The sequence below is a fragment of the Zonotrichia leucophrys genome, chromosome 3, assembly GCF_028769735.1.
Source record: "Zonotrichia leucophrys gambelii isolate GWCS_2022_RI chromosome 3, RI_Zleu_2.0, whole genome shotgun sequence".
Taxonomy (NCBI): Eukaryota; Metazoa; Chordata; class Aves; order Passeriformes; family Passerellidae; genus Zonotrichia; species Zonotrichia leucophrys.
In genome coordinates this window covers 22925892-22943793 of record NC_088172.1, presented here as the reverse complement: position 1 = coordinate 22943793, position 17902 = coordinate 22925892, and the positions used below count along the sequence as shown (strand labels likewise).

General features: G+C 38.9%; 1 protein-coding gene across 1 annotated transcript in view; it reads right to left on the bottom strand.

Annotated features, from left to right (window-relative positions):
* Window positions 1–10522: 10522 nt before the first annotated feature.
* The window catches only part of ERICH1 (glutamate rich 1), a 74152-nt gene continuing 66772 nt past the window's right edge, over window positions 10523–17902 (bottom strand). The window contains exons 5-6 of the mRNA XM_064710126.1: window positions 15636–15830; window positions 10523–11094 (exon numbers count right to left, since the gene is read on the bottom strand). Of these exons, the coding sequence (XP_064566196.1) occupies window positions 11021–11094; window positions 15636–15830 (269 nt within the window). The 3' untranslated portion in view covers window positions 10523–11020. The remainder of the gene's footprint in view (window positions 11095–15635; window positions 15831–17902) is intronic.

Here is a 17902-nt window from a genome sequence, read left to right as displayed (position 1 = left end):
CTTTGGTTGGGTAGGTTTTTCAGGTGGTGTGCGTGTCCTGTTGTGGAGTGCTGGTTTCCACTGGGGTAGGGTTAATTGGGTTAATTCCCAATAGCTGCTGTGGGGCTGTTTTGGATTTGTGCTGAAAGCAGGGTTGATAATTGCATTGGATTTGTGTGACCATGTTTTGGTAGTGCTGGACCTACAGCAGTGGCTTCTGGGAGCAGCTGCCAGAAGCTCCCTCCATGTCCAGCAGAGCCAATGCCAGACAGCTCCAGGATGGAACCACTGCTGGCCAAGGCAGAGCCAGTCAGGAATAATGATAACACCTCTGTGATAACATAGTTAAGAAGGCAAAAAAAGGTTATTGCACAGCTATAATAACAACCAGAGAAGAGCAGAATGAGAACATGAGAGGAACAGCCCTGCAGACAGCAGGGTCAGTGCAGAAGGAGGGGCAGGAGGTGCTCCAGGCTCCAGAGCTGAGATTCCCCTGCAGCCTCTGGTGCAGCCCATGGTGAGGCAGCTGTGCCCCTGCAGCCCATGGGGATCCACAGGGATGCAGAGATCCACCCTCAGCCCATGGAGGAGACCCACACTGGAGCAGGGGGTGCCTGAGAGGAGGCTGTGACCCTGTGGGAGGCCCGTGCTGGAGCAGGGTCCTGGCAGGGACCTGCAGGGCTGTGGAGAGAGGAGCCCACCCTGGAGCAGGTTTGCTGGTGGCACTTGTGGCCCTGCGGGGGACCCAGGCTGGAAGAGGCTGTGCCTGAGGGACTGCACCCCGTGGAAGAGTGACCTGTGCTGCAGCAGTCTGGGGGGACTGAAGCCTGTGGGATGGACTCACATTGGAGAAGCTCATTGAGAGCTGTCTCCTGTAGGAGGGACCCCAAGCTGGAATGGAGGAAGGACTCCTCTCCCTGAGCAGCAGGAGAAACAATCTGGGATGAACTGACCATAACCCCCATTCCCACCTCCCTGCACTGCTGGGGGAAGACATAGAGCTGGGAAGGCAGGAGGGGTGGGGGAAAGTGCTTTTAAAACTTATTTTACTTCTCATTATCCTGCTGATTTTCTTAGTAATAAATTAATTTAATATCCCCAGGTTGAGTCTGTTCTGCCTGTGACAGTATTTGATGAGGGATCTCTCCTGGTCCTTATCTCAACCCATGAACCCTTTGTTGTATTTTCTGTCCCCTGTCCAGCTGCAGAGGGGAGCAAGAAAGAGGCTTTGGTGGGTGTCTGGAACCCAGCTGGGGTCAACCCACTACAGTAATACAAAGATATTTCCACTGCTGCTGAGCATTGCTCCAACACTCAAGGCCTTTTCTGTTCCTCACCTCATCCCAGCAGTGAGGTGACTGGAGGTGCACAGAGTTGGGAGGGGACAGCTGACCCCAGCTGACCTGGAGATATGGAGTCATGGTCAGTATGGAGAGCTGGGGGAAGGAGGGGATGTTTGGAGTGATGGTGTTTGTCACTGTTTGTCACTGTTACATGTGAGAGAGCCCTGTTTCCCTGGGGATGGCTGAACACCTGCCTGCCTGTGTTAAGTGATGAATTTATTTCTTCTTCTGTTTTCCCTGTGCACGTGGCTTTTGCTTTTCCTATTAAACTGTCTTTAAAGCATCCCTTCTGCTCTTCTGATTCTTCTCCCTGTCCTGCTATCAGGGAGAGGGTGCCGAATGTGGTTAAACCAGAACACCTGGACATTCACAAAGAAGAGAGTGACAAAGTCTGGTCTAGTTTCTAGTTTGGATTTCTAAAATATAGTTTTATGATTTTTGTATGATTTCAGACTTTTTTCTTTGGTCAGCTTCAAGCTAAATGCCATTCAAGAGACTGCTGTACCAAGCAATTATGATTTCAGGACACCAGTGATTCCTGTGATTAGCCTTGCACAACTGGAGCTGCACCAAGGTTGATAGAGAGGACCCATAGTTTCTTCTCAAAAGACCAATGATCCTCTTGGAAATACTTGCTCAGTGTTGTCTCATCTTTGTGACTTTTACCTCCCAAGTTTTCCACTGCTCTCATTTGAAAATAAAGGTCTCAGGTTACCCACAAGAACACTGTCAAGCACAGAGCACAGTGGGTCTGTGGGTCACCATCACAACCTATAAGGAAAAGCTACACTTGTGTCTCCTCTGCTGTTCATACCATCTCAGTAAGGCACTGCTGCCTGCTGCTTGCCAGGATCTGCCCATGTTCAAATTCCCACCCTGGTACCTGCAGGGTTGTTTGAGATCACTTCTCACTTTGCAAGGCCTTGCAAATCATGGAAAAAGTAGACGGAGAGGGGACTTTTAGAAATACAACAGTCAGCAAAGTCTTTATGCCTCAGGAACCCTGACAAAGACACCTGAACTAGTTTTGGCTTGATATTGAACCTTGATGATTTTTGCTTATGGAAAAAAGAATCAGACTGGAAGAAAGGATAGTACCAGGACATTTTGACAGGAATGCTGCTTTTTTCCCCCCTAAGACTTCCAGTGTAGGGGAGAGTTGCAGGAACTTTTGGAAACCTGCAAGGTGACTCAAATCCTGGGAGCTGAAAGCTCTATGCTGTTTGTCTGCAAGGTCTTATACAGCCACAGTTCAATTAATAATTCTGATGAATCCTTACATTGATGTTATCTTAGGGTTTGGATAGCCAATGCTGCTGCTGACACTTAACATGCCTGTGCTGTACTCTAGAAATCTGCTCAGAGAACTGCTTTTGTAAGGAACTGAAAATTTACATATCCCACTATAAAACTGTGAATGCAAATTTGCAAGCAAACTTCTACATCTCAAATCTGGTTTATTCATCAGCACTTAATGAACTCGTTGCAGGCATCTTTCCTCAATTACCAGCCAGAAGAAATACAACACAACAGATAATACAAACAATAGACACCTTTGTAACTGAAACTGTGGATCACATCTTGCAGGAAAAGGTAGAAAAAATAAGAATGTTCCCTTGATGTTTAAAAGTGAGGAATCTTACACAACCATCATTCTTAACTAATGCAAATCATTCCCTGCAGAGCAACAAATTGAAAACACCTAAGATAAATTTGAGAGACTATTTACTTTGAGTATTTTTCAATTGTTTGCTTCCCCCTAAACATATTATAAAACACAATTTTAGAGGTTTTTTGTGCAGTGTCTCTAGTTTGGGTTCTTATCCTTATCTGAAAAACATTAAGTCATGTTTTTGTACAAAACTGAAGAAACCTCAGTTGTTGGCAACTATTACACCTAGTGCCACATGACTTTCTGACCAAAACAAAAGCACATAATGTAATAAATACATTAGAAATCCACTCAATTATTTCAGTTTTCTGTTTTCAAAAAGACGGTACAAATATGGAGTCATGACTGAATAATGTTATTTCTCTCTGAATCCCATGAATATTAATACTAGGAATGAGCATGTTTAGCATGTTTACTGATGATATGGAAGAAAATGTAATAATTGCTGGTAAAATCTGCAGATGCCATGAAGATTAGCAGATAGTCAATACTAATGAAAGCAGTACAGGCACATGAAATGATCCATCATTTACTAATCTACACATACTGAAAAAAATTGAAGTTAATACATCCAAACAGAAAGACTAACATTTACAAACATCAAGTATGGAACCAAGGACTAAATCCTGGATAGCAATAAATCTCATGAGCACTTGTCTACTATTAAAAATAATTGAACATGGTCTTCCTATACAATCCTATGTCAAGGGGTTGATCCAAAACCAATGAAACAGTGAGTACAAAAGTTGGCACTTCTGAGATTTTAAATGAATGCTAACTTTCTATGCTCAGTTCCAGCAGGCTTGCTTCTTAAATGGTTGGAAAAAATTGAGAGAATGTATGAGGGAGCCACAAAACCAAGCTGGAAGCTATAGAAAATGCTTTAAATCAAATAAAGGGATAACAGTTACAGTGTCAAAAAGAAGGTTGTCTTGTAGCTTGATTACAGGGTTCAAAAACTTTCACAGGAAGTAGTGAGGGACGAATTGATCTAGTGAAGAAAAGCATACCAAGAACTAATGGCTGAAAGTTAAATCTAGACAAACTGAAATTTAAAATAAGGCACATGATTCTAAGTGATTGAGTACTGGAGTAAATGACTAAAGAAGGAGCTAAGTCTTCATTCCTTGATGTCCTTAAATCAAGCTGGCCTGTCTCTGTACATGACTTGCTTTAGCAAAAACCACAAATTGTGCCTTTGTCAGACTGGTCTTCACCCTGCAGCAAAGGGAAAATTTATGACCAGAGATGTAGATGGGTCAGAGAAGATAATCTCATGTCCTTTTCAGTCTTACTTTCCACAAATCTATCAATTTACCAAATGAGTATAGAGAAAAAACGGTCTGACTGACTTTTGCCATCTGGGTAACAATGTGATCCATAGCAAATTGTAAATCATACAGTAATAAATGTATGTCAGAAGCCACAGAGATGAATATATTCTTGCAATGCCTTCTAATTTAGAAATTTGGAGTTATTTAACATTTTACACATTAATTTTATTCTGGGTAATTGAATCAAGGTGAAAGGGTTAAGCAGACAGGCTAAATGAAACACTGTGCCATGTACTTAGTTTAATGTGGTTGGAAAAATCAATGAACTTTGGTCTGTCAGCTTGCAATCACAGATTTAATTGAATAACATGTCAAGTATTTTAAACTGTTTACTAATGTAAATAGAATCCAGCACCATAGCCATGGTAATAAGCCAAGCAGCTTTCCCTGAATTCCAATCTGATTTGAACATGACCTTCATTTTAAGCCACATGCCAGAGATCAAACAGTTAGCATTATGCCGACAGAGTTCAGTGATTACACCTGTGATTCTCAAGAAACCATATTTGGTATTGATTCCTTCTGTAGAATCCAGGTAATGGTTGATCAGTTTGATATTCCTAGCAATGTTTACTCTTTCTTTGAGCATTTATAGTCACTTCCACTTGATTATTATCACTGGGAGGAGGAATGAATCACACAGCAAACTTTTACTGAGTCTGCTTGAGAAATGGTGGAGGCTTTGTGCACATACACAAAGGGAACAAGAAGAACAGGAGCAGCATCTCCTCAGCTTGTGTTGGGTGAACTCCAGGCACAGCTGTACAACAGCTCCTTACTCTTCTTTTCCCTTCCCTTTTTACCATTCCCAGGCAGTAGCTTCCCACAAAAAGACATGAAAGCATAAAGGAGAGGGGCTCACAGCCCTGTACAAGCTGAGAGAGCTTGTGTCAGGAGTAAGTGATATTTTGGCCATGCAACATGCACATTCCTTTCCTCAGTTGCAGTGAATGATCTTTTTTTCATTCCTTTTTCTTTTTAACCAGACCCAGCTGCCTGCAATGCAGATGTTTTCATGACTAACCTATTTATGCTTTCATACCAGTCAACATGAAGCACTAAGTTGTCCCATTGGTATCACTGTTCCAATTCTAAAGTAGATGTCTAGCAGCAGTCAGTTATATCCAGCTATTTAATCCCAGTGATTAGGAAGTTCTTTAGGATAGACAGCTCAGAGGGTAAAAGCTGCACTGTAGACATCTGAAGTCAGGAGGAATGACTGCATGCCTCCAAGCTCTCCTTAGCAAGATGCAGAAGAACATTCCCTCCAAAGCACTGCTGGGGAGAACCAGCTCCCCATTTTACCAGACTCATCAAGTGCACAATGTGAAATTATGAAGGCACTTTAAACTCTCAGCAGCCTTGCCCAAAAGTTCAAGCATGTTCTCCACTGTAGACAGGTCTATTGCATTTCCTGAGCACCCTGTCATCTCAGAGGTGACAGAACTGGCTGCACTGGTGCTGTGCAGCAGGGCAAACCTGCATCAAACTTTGCTGATTTAGGAAAGGAGGAAACAGCAGAGACAACAGGGAGATTGATGTAGGAGTACATAGACAGTAAGGCAACATTAGTCAGCACAACAGGCAGTTGTCCTAGCACCTTACTGACCAGGCTTAGGGTTTTGGCCAAGGTTTTGGGCAGGATCACAGCAAAACAGAGCATTAAAGAAGGGAAGGAAGACAATGGAAAGATTGTGCTGTACAGTTGTGGAAAGCACTGTGGGGGAAAAGCACAAATGTGCAAATCTGAAAGTATGGCAAATGGCTAATGGAAATTCATACCAGGGGCTGGCAGGGATGGAGGAATCATCTGTGCACTGAATGAGGGATGGAGAGGACCAGCAAAGACCTTGAAAGTGAAGAAAAGCAGCCCCTAATTGATGCAACCTATAGCAGCCTAGAGTTGATGCAAAAGAAAAGTCCCTTCTGTTTTTGTGTACTCCTCTTCAATCTTAGATTACACTTCTTTTCTGTCCATTATATATCCTAAAACAGGATGTAGCCTTGCAGTAATAATGTAAAAGAGAACTACAACTTGCTTATACACTTTACTAGAGTATGGAGTACATTAAAATGACTACAGACTATTAATTATGCAAAGTTAAGCACTCAACTTAGAGAATAGCCTTATTAAAGCTATATATTTGACCTTCACTGACTATGGTGCATATGCAGTTTCAAATAATCATAGAATATATGTTTTTTTTCCTAGATTCTTAGTGACAGTAAACAAATACAGCATCTAAATTTCTGCTTTTCTAAAATACCTATGTCCCCCCCTCCCCTTAGGCCTGCATACATTGAACAGTTTAAAACAACAAACAAAATTTACTCAGATGCAATGCAGAGGATAAAGCAGTAAAAAGTGAAGCTTAATTAGCTGCATAAACACATGCAACACAGCCCTCCTTAGGAGCAACCCAGGGCTGATGCAATTAACTACAAAACATGCATAGCTAAAACCTGAGGTTTCCCTAAATATAATACATTTTCCCAATCCTACAGATTGCCATCTTGTGCACTACCACTTTCTATTATTATGCCCAATGTGTAGCATACTGTACATGCATAACACACATCTCTTTCCATTCCACATCTATGGACTGGTTTTGTGATATACATGGTTTTATTAGTAGGTGAAATAAGTTTTCTTTGGTGAAAGCTTCAAATTCTTTTGTTTTCATGCTGCCATTCACCACTTTTTCCTTCCTGGGTTTTTTGGGTTTTTTTTGAAATTTCTCCCCCAGTGTCATTTCAGACATTCAGCCTATTGAGTAGTAACTCCCTACATGGGAGCAGGAGAGAAAAGCCAGCTGTCATGGAAAACACATTATGGAATTTATAACTCTACATGATTGTAAAGCACTACCTAAAATATTGCACCAATTACAAAGCAGTAAAAATCTGTAACATTAGAGATTGATTCCCAAATTATATATCCACAAAGGAGAAAAATTAAGGTCTTGCAGGCAATTTTAAGAATAAAGCATGTACCTATATATAGAGATAAAGGCTTTGCACTCATACCCTTGCATACAAGTGCACTGACCAGCTTATAAACCACTACAGATGTCTCAAGTGACTTCAGCCCCTGTGCTCTTCCTTGTACATGCTGGCAAGGGACCGCTGCCTCTCTGAGCACGCTTCTGTCCCACTGTGCTGCTGCTCCTTGCTGACTGTGCACTGCTCAATAATGCAAACTAGAAAGTTAACCCCTGAAGACACATGCAGATTGCTTTCCACTTGATCCTTAAATTCTTCCTACTCTTGGGGTCCATGCAGGTTTTAAACCCAAAATTTTAAAGTTCTGTCTTCAGGGAAGTTTGAAATATGCTAATAATAGTGTATGTACAGTTTAGCCGGAAGTATTCTGATGCAAAATCCACCTAAAAAACTCTTCCATGTTTCAGTAATTTCACATGCTGCAGCACATTCATTAAACTGAGTGATGCTGAAGAAGCAAAAATTCGAAGCCATATCTTTTACCATTTATAAGTTTAGCATGAAAATCTAAAGGGAGAAATCTTTCATTGCTATGTTGAAGGCGCCATGTATAGTGAAATGAAAAACAATGCTCACGAGTAGATATTAATTTAAATTTTTCAGTTTTCATATCTCAGCCACATTGTGATACCACTGCTTCAATAAACCTGAGAAACTGTAAGGAGATTGAGCACCATTTCTTTAGAGAAGCAGTGCAGAAGGGTGACTAGGTATTAAAACTGTGATGTATGAAATCCTTTAGACTGCAAATAGAATGTCAAATATGCACCTGCTACCATTTTTAGTAGACTGCCTAATTTAAATGATGAGTAACGTCCATTTCTTTTGTTTTAAACTAGATTATTCTGCTGTGTTCTTTTGTGTGTTGCTTTTAAGTGTCTTCATGCATGTTGCAGTTCAGCACACCATTGACACATTTGTTTCAGAAACAAATACACTTATACAATTGCATTTATCTCCAATGACAATCTACAATTTATCTTCTTGAATTTGGTCAATTTTCTAAACTCTTAGCATACTTTAACCTCTTCATAATCCCTGTTAGTGCAACTGTGGCAGGTTTGGTAAGTCTAAGATTCAGCTCCTATCACAGGTCATTTGCAAAGACACCAGGTATCACTGACTAACTGGCAACACTCAGACAATGCTCCTGGGCTTGCTTAGCTGGGGCCAGCTAATTTCTGCACAGAATATAAGGCTCTTACAGTGGTGAAAGCAAAGGGAAAAAAAGAGAGATCAAAAGTAATCTTTTATGCATTATTTCCTGGTTCAAGCAAAGTATTTTTTTGACCTGTGAACTTTTACTCACTAGAATAGTACAAAATTTTACCCTGCTTTAGCAGTGAGGCTGCACCAGATGATCCTGCTGTGGGGATCCCTTCCAATGTTACCCATTCTGTGATTCTGTGAAAATATTTCTGTTTGGCAAAGATATCAAAATCTGTTCATCTATATGCAAATATTCAAAATTCAGTTGAATTTTAAAAATCACTTTAATATTGAGAAATCTGGTCTAGTGGAAAGTGTCCCTGACCATGGCAGCAGTGCTGGAACTTGATGACCTTTATGTGATTATGAGAAATAGAAACCATTCTGTGATTATGAGAAAAAGCCAAGCACTGAAAGAGAAATAATAAGAGAAATCAAAGCAATAAACAAGGCTGTGACATGAGTGCACGAGTGCCTGTGAGATGAGTGTGTGAACGTGTGGAAGTGTGTTCCAGGCTGGACTGCAGGAGGTGTGCAGGAGACCCACAGAACAGGCACGAGGGCCCAGGACCCAGGCAGGGATAGGAGAGAGGCTGTGCTGCCATTCAAGGGATCAAAGGGAGTGTAGTCAGCCATGTGAGTGCTGTGGGTGTGCCCCTGAGCTATGTGCTTGAGCATTGCTACTGACAGAACCTGGAAATGTGGAAACCTGCCTGGAAATGAGTCACCTACACTGACATCCACACCTCCAGGTACACTAACCTGGAATCCAGAGGACAAAGAGGAGGAATTGCCAACTCCTGGGATTTACTCAAGGCAGCAGCCCTATAACCCCTCAGCACAGTCACTCAAGTATCAGGAAATGCAGACACTACAGTTATCTTTGTGGTCCTAATTTGATCTCTTTTGTACTTGTGTTTCAAAAGTCCATCTTTGATTACATGACCTTGCTCATTTTTTTCATGTTCAGTGTTCAGGACAAATGATGTTTCCCTAATGAGTTGCTGTGTATCCTTTTTTGCAATTTCTAGGCCTCATTTACTGCATGCATTCAAACCTTAAAGTGAGGATGAAGTGATTCATTTCCCATGAGTCAGTTAAGAAGAGTATCTAGGTGCTTCACATTCAAGTGATGTTTTCTTCTTTCTCCAGATGAGGGACTGAGGCACACAGGACCTCAGTGAAAAGTCACAGCTACAGTTCAATGCCTATGTGTTAGCAATTTGGGAACATTAAAACAGGGAGCACAGTACTAGTTTCTCCTCTGCAAAGTCTGGTTTATATACCTTTCCTGCCAGATACAAACCAAACTCTGGTTCTTCAGAGCTGCACAAAGCTCCCTTAGCCATAAGAATGGTTTTTCTGCAGCTGCAATCATTTGGTGTATTACTAAACCCCTTTAAATTTCTTATTTTAATGAGAAAAAGTTATGATTTTACTTTTGTTAAAAATTTTGAGCATCATTAAACCAATGCCTTGCAACAGGATATATCAGGCAATAGAATGAAACAGAAAAAACAAAGCAAAAAACCCCATGCAATGTTTGTAGTCTCATCAGCAGTGTATCTCCAAGCACATGTTGGAAAAGCTAAATATGTTGCCCCTATCTTACTGATGACAAAGTTAACACACCTAGATATAAGACTTGGTTGGCTGTTATTACCTGTCAGATGAATGATACAGCTGAGAGAAGAGCCTCTCACAAAGCACTTCTTTCTTCATTATTCCAAAACATTTTACAACCATGGATGTTACTGTAGCATCTACACTTGGATACATTCAATTGCAGAAATATTACACAGCAGTAGACAGATTACACAGTAGTCAGGGAGAGAGGACCCAGTACCATAACTCTGTAGTCAGTGAAACCCATTGGATTGTAACAGGCTGAGCCATGGACTAGTTCTGAAAATGCCATCCAAGTTTCTGCATAATCCCAACCAGGAACTACATGACCCACATGACACACATATAGAAACATATTTATGTCCACAATTTAGCAGTTTATTCAGCAAAAATACATTTCTCAGACATAATGTTGCTTAGGTTTAAATATAAAAAAATATAATTCTGTTTTCCAGGCAAGCAGATATACAAAAAAGTCAAGAAATATAACTTCCAGAAAGGAATAATAACTTACAAACAAAAAAAATAACACTATACTTCTTAAACAAAATACCAGATAGAGACTTTATCATTCCAGTCAAGTCCTTTATCCTGAAGTGAAATGCACATATTAATGCAGCTGAAGACTCAGGCCATACTCTTGATCAACCCATGACAAAATTCACACTGTAGTCATACCTTTATTGTCTTCTGGAGTTTTTGTTCATTTGCCTTCACTGTCTTTTGTAGTTTTTGTTCATTTACCTGAAGGTGTAGAAAGTGTATTTCCACTGCTCCTCCTGAACAATTGCTACTTGGTTAAGTGTTTGTATATTAAATTTTAATCCTGTGCATATGGACACATGGGTAAGGCTTTATTTCCTGTTCTTCACAGGAAGTATATCTGTAATCCAGTAGTGAAACAGAGATGTGGCTACCTTGGCATGATCTGAAACAGAGAAAACACATTCCTCCTGAAATACCTCCATGACATTTCTGAACACTAAGAAAAAGACTTGTGCAAACATCTATTTCCATTCAATATTAACATTTTATTAAACCCAATGCACATGCTGGACCTTGAAGACTATTACCTATAAATTTCTATATAGGCAGGTGCATTTTATTTTAGGAGGTCAGTCATTTGTATGAGACAGAATTTTGCTCATACACTTTGAAATTTCCTATTTGTTATGATTCAATAATTCAGAAAAAATGAGATTGAAATGACATGATCATGGGCAAGGCTTCTTTCTGTCTGGAGAGTAGTTTCACAGATCATTATTTAACTTACAATAGCACCTAGAAGCCTCAGTTGAGAATGAGTCATATTGTACAGATAGCTGCATTAAAGCCTCAAAATGCAATGACTTCTGTCTTTGAATTCAGAGATTACCTATGTGACTTTATTGATTTTTAATGATAAGATTTTCAGCAGTACTTATCACATAATAATGACATTTAAAAGGATTCTATAACATTATGCTAATACAGTTTTCAAATTTCCTTTTCTTTGAATGCTCATTCATAAAAAAAAAAAAAAAGAAGCATAAATTTCATTATTTTAAGGCTTCTGCATATCCAGCCTCTGCATTGTTGGCACACAGTAACTATATTAATTCTGGTCTGCAAACTGCACCTCCCCCTGCAATGAAGACTTATATAAATGACAATTCTCCAAAAAAAGGCAGTTAAAAGAAGCTTCTAGCTCTGCCATGAGGAGTGATAATTTCCTAGGCAACAAGGGAAGAGTATGTTTGAGATTTGAAACCAACCAACAAAAGCAAAATGTTAACAGATAACAGGATGAAGTTGATGAGCAGAAGTTCATAAATGAGTTCATAAATTAGGAGATAATGACTTTTTTTTAATTAGGCGATCACCTATGCTTTAATAATTGATGTGAAATGGGAATTAAGTAGCTCTCATTTCCAAAGCTAGTTTCCAGCCAGCAAAGGGAGCATTACTTGCAGTCACAGCTCTTCTCCTTTGCCCACTGCACTGTGGAGGATCATGAAGGTCTCTGGCTTCCTTCTGCTAACGGCCACAGACTTTCTGTCAGAGCTCAGCAAAGCTCCCATCATGAGAAATCCATGTCTACGTGACTTCTAAACATTCCCTTCTCTTCACATACAGAAGATTTTTGGTAGAGGTAAGTACTTTTTGTTAATGACTGCCGAATAAATGGAACCATTTTGTTCTCTTTTACAGACTGAGAACAATGACACTCTAGATAATCATGTTCACACAAACACTCTTCACCAACCTCATCTGATCATTCAGGTACAAGGTGAAAGGCAACTTGACAGAGCATTTACAGCACAAAGTACAAGGTAAGCTGATGGAGGATGACAATTAAACAGAACAACCAGTACCTCTGAAACATAGACATTTTCTTGTTTAAGTATTTTTTCTCATTTAAATGAGGATTTAAAAGATAATAGTTAATGTTGATAATTTGTGTGTCTGAATCTCCTCAGCATTTCTTTTTCCTGCAAAATTTATCAGATCCTACCATCACCCTTGATAAGAATTTCTTTGATATGACTGCAAAAATTGGGATCTAAGAGCTTAAGATAAAACAGAAATTTGTTTCTTGTTTCTTTTTTCTTTTGGATGCACTGTGATTTTCAATCTGAGTAACAGCTAAGAGATGCAAAGGAAATACCAAACCATGGTATTAAACTAGTGGTTTTGAATTTGTAATCTGCAGTCCTGGAACAGCCCATGGCTTTATACTAAAGCACCCTTATCATCAGCAGCCATAAGCTTGCCAAGTGAGACTTGGTAATCCCAGTGGAAAGCTCGATGAAACCATAATATCCATATATGAGGAAATAAAAGACATAATGGTGTGGATAATTTGTAACTTCTAATAGTGGAGAATGTGCACTTATATGAAGAGATGCATCACTTCTTATTTTTTCTTATGCTTCCCTGCTTACCTTCTTGGAATTAAAGATAAAGCTGAACAAAACATGAACAAAACCCATCTTTACCTCCTTGATGATGGTGTCTTGAGTAGAATCATAATGATGGGAAAAAGGGTTAACATACTATTTCTTGAACTACAGGGAATAAAATGTTTATTTTGTAAAAATAATACAACTTCCTAAAATCATGGGGTTTTTTATGGTGTTAATATGGAATGACCTTTCCTTCTAGTACTTCGCATCCCCGTAAAAATAAAGAGAGAAAACTCAAGAGAATAGGACAAAATCATAAAAATTAGAGAATACTATTATGTACTGTGCATTTTTAACTTCATAAACAGCCCTAACTTGTCTTTCTATCTTGAATTTGTTAGTACAACAAAGGGCATACTAACAAATTCAAGTTCTTATTATAGAAAGGTATTATATTACAAAGGTCTTTGTAACTCTTAACTTTTATCATATGCTCATTGGGAGTGAAAACTAAAATGTAAAAAATCCACATTGGACAAGATGAACTGATTTTGAGCCAAATGTACAGAAAAAGAGTATAATTAAAGATCTAATTCAAAGTAAAATTTCAGAGCATTGTATTTTCATTCACTGAATTTCTGGAATTACAAATAGAATGTATTTTTTAAAGTCTGCTGAGGAAACTTAATGACTAGCAGGTGCTTAATTATCCTTTAATAATTTATAAGAATGTATTTTTCCTCTTTCTTGTGTTGTTGCACCTCATGAATATCAAATAAACTACTATGGTTACACCACTGTGAACTTGGAATGAGATTAGAATTGAGCTTTGAATGACAGCAGTTACCAGGGAAAAAATCAACTGAAGAGTAAACAATTCTAGGCTGCACCAGCAGAAACATTATTGAATTTTAAAAATCACTCAGGAAATTTTCTTTTGCTTTTTCAAGTGATGAATACATACATTGGAAAATTAGGGGTTTTAATTTGCTTCTGTTTTCTCTCTTCATTTTGACATTTCTGCTATACAAAAGTAAACAGAGCAAATTTTCCCAAGGCTGCAAAACCCAACAGAACTCCAATTGTATTGTACAGAAGTTAGATAAGGCCTGTAAAGAATATCCCAAATGTTGTCACTTCAATCCCATTTGGATTTAATCAAGAAAAGCTGAATTAGTTCATTCAATAAAGGGTAATAACATTTTCATGATTCCTGCTGAGTTCCACTCGGTTTGCACACATGTATTACATCCAATGAAACTGTGTGTGTAATTAAGATCAGAGATTGTAGGCTTGAAATGCACAGAAGGATTTAATTCCATGTATAGATGGATACTTCACATCCATCAGAACCTTAAGGGCTGTAATACCTCATATCTCCCCTTAAAAGAATACATAGTAACTTCTATAAGAGCATCCTTTTCAAACTGTATCAGATGTGAACTCCACAGGCAGGAATTCTCTCCTCTCTCTGTCCAGCACACAGCATCCAGTAGGCTTCAGTCCAGATGAGGATCTTTAGGCAGTATCATGCTGTAAGTTATTTAATGAAGTTACAAGCATATGTCCGTTCTTTGAATGCTGTTGCTAAGCCTCCGATGGCTATGATCTTAATTACATTGTTACCACACTGCTACCATCTCTGCTGATACTCTTCAGAGTACAACCTAAAATGGCTGAGATCCTCTCATGCTGCAGCTAACTGCTCTCAACTCTGATTAAATTCTTTGGGAGGCAAGAAAATTCAGCACATCTTGTAGATTTTTGTCTGATGCTGCAACACATGTTCTAATGACTAGTAGTAATGACTATTTAAATGAAGACTACATGAAAAATGAATCATTATACCTCATGTGGACTACATGCTGATCCCACATTCACTTGAAGAACTATTAATTGTAGAAGAAGAGATTCTACTAAAATTATAGGGGTAATAATAGAGAACAGAAGGAGCCTGTGCCTCAGGCATGAAAAAATTTAGTAACAAAGTAATTTTTCTTTTTATGAATGACTTCAGAATAATATTTGTTATAAAGAGTAACTTCAAATTTTTGTATTATCAACAGTATTTTTTAGAAACTAAAAGGGTAAATCAAAGTTTAGCTTGCAAAGTCTGTGTAATAAAGAAGCCACGTGGTGACCAAGAAGAAAAAAAATAATGGGCTTTATTGATTTTTATGCATGTAAAATTAATTCTTAGCTGGAGGAGTGAAATCTCCAAGATAAACAAGTTAATTCCTGCAATTTAAAAAGTCTACCATGGGAATGTATTAAAAATATGCTTAAATTAAGATTAAATCTTAAAACATTTCCGATTTTAAAAATATTGGTTAAAACCCTTGAATCATCTCATATTCTGTAGTTGCTGCGAAGTGAGAAAAGCTTCTATATTGATTGTGAAGAAATGGAAAATAGGGATATCACTGTATTTTTGGTAGGAATTATGTTTTCATATCTTGTATAAGCATATATTTACTATTACATCCTTATTTACAGCTTCTTAATTAAAAAAAAAAAAAAGCTTTGTGTGAATTAAAATTCACAAAAAAATATCAGTGTATGAACATGAGTGAATAAAACCTACCAGGAGACATCATAGATTGTTCTTGGAATTGTTTCAAAGCATCCTTCAATCTCTCAGTATCCTGTAGCAATACAAGGGATTTCAGCCGATGCAGATGAGTCACATCTGAGGAAGAGATGGTGCGAAGTTCAAGACATTGTAAGAGCTCTTGGACAGTCGCTGAATTTACAGCAGCATCTCTGCATTGTGATTTCTCTGGAAAAACAGTTAGAAAACTATGTTAAAATATTCACTGAACTGAGAGAATTTTCCTAATTACAATATTTTTTCCTAAGACAGCATCCTCCTTTTTAGTACAAGTTACAACCAAATATCAGGTACTAAAGAGTAGCTTGTTAAACATTTTTTGTTAAATATTCAAACAATGGTAAAGCAAAAACTACAAAAATCAGTAAGTGAAAAGGACAATAGGATTCATAATGATAGGAATACAAGAAGAATCAAATTTTCAAAGTTAGAAGAGAAAGAAGGTGTGAAGAAGAAACTGTACTGTGGCCAAAGCACTGTATTTTTGCTTCCTACACACTATATATGATGAACTGCACACATTTGGAGAAGGGAGCAACTCTGTGGAACAACTGCAAAGCACTTCTGGAGGCAAACAACTACTTTGGTATTCCACCTTTATTTTTTTATTTAAGAAGCAATTATTGCAGCATGCAAGACCACAGAGAAGGACACACATTGTTATAATGGGCTGACCTTTGCTGGATGCCAGGTGCCCATCAAGAGGCTCCATCACTTCCCTGCCCAGTGGGACAGTATAGCAATGCTGTGATGGCCCCGATGAGGGCAGAGAATGATGCATCTGACTCCATGGATATCAGGAGGTTAATTAATTACTTTATTATCCAAAACTGAATCTGCCAAGCACTCAACTGCTCACATTGCACTGAATCCTGTGACTGTCACCCGACAGTCCCGACAAACACACTCTTGGCCCTGATCAGCCAAGGAAACAAAACATCATGACTTTGGGTAAAAAATCTCCATGTTGCATTCTACTTTTGCACAATCACAGGCCCAGCAAATGATAAGAATTGTTTTCCTTTCTCTAAGGTTCAAAGAATGTGAATCCCAGAAATATTCTTGGGAAGAATTGTGTCTGGCTTTTCTCTGTGAAGAGAAATGTGGCTACAGGACAGGGCAGAGAAAACGAGATGAAAATCAGCTCATAGGTTGAGATAAGGCAGTTTGCTAAAAAGCCCCAAACCACAAAAAATCCAACCAAACCTAGCAAATGTTTGTAGACACAAAATTAAAGAGGAAGAAAGGGTTATTCTCTATTTTTTACCAGCAAGTGATATTCAGCCACTTCCTGGGAAGCATGGCTTCAGCCCATGTAGCGGCTGCTCTAGAAGGCCAATACTGTAAAAGAACAAACACCCCTGTTCTTCCTCCCTCCCTTAGCTTTTATATCTGAGCTGATGTCATCTGGTATGGAATATCCCTTTGGCTAATTTGGATCAGCTGGCCTGGTTGCATCCCCTCCCAGGATCTTGCCCATTCCCAGCCCCTTGATGGAGGGAAATGTTGGAGAGATAAGCTGCCAGCACTGCCCAGCAGTAACCAACACTCTGGTGTGTTTCAATGCCTTTCCAAAGCACTTTGAGGGCTGCTGTGCACAACGAGCTCCAGCACAGCCACACCCAATACAATTGTTTATACAGTACTAAATCATAAACTCACTCTTTCATCCCAGCAATGTGTTGTTTTTTTACAGCAAGACACCTGAGAAGTACAGAATTTTCCCCATTCAGATTTTTAATGCATGTACTAGAAGTGTAATCCAATGTGACCATTTGAAAATGCACCTAAAAGCAATGGCTTCCAATTTTATCTAAAAAAAAATAGGGAGTGTTAAAGTCATTAAACTAGAAAAGGCAAACAGCATAATGCCAGATCTATATATAAACTGGGATTTGCCTAACAAGAAAGTTAGTCACTCTGATTTATAGATGTCATATCTCATCTGCAGATGAAATTCCTTTCTACTAAGAATTCTCCTTTGTAGATTCCAAGGTCCTCACTGGCTCAACACTCCAATCTGCTGGTTTGAAACTACAGCCAGTCAGTCTGCCAAAAATTACCAAAATCTGAACTTGACTTGCAGGAAAGCTGGCAGTTCAACAACACTCTTTCTTAAAAATCAACATGCAACACAGCTGGGGACAACTCATCAGGTTTCTGTTCTGGGTCATGTATTAACAGCAGAACTTGAAGAATTTGCAGTCTTGCTTGGTCACTGTGGAGTTCCACTACAGCAA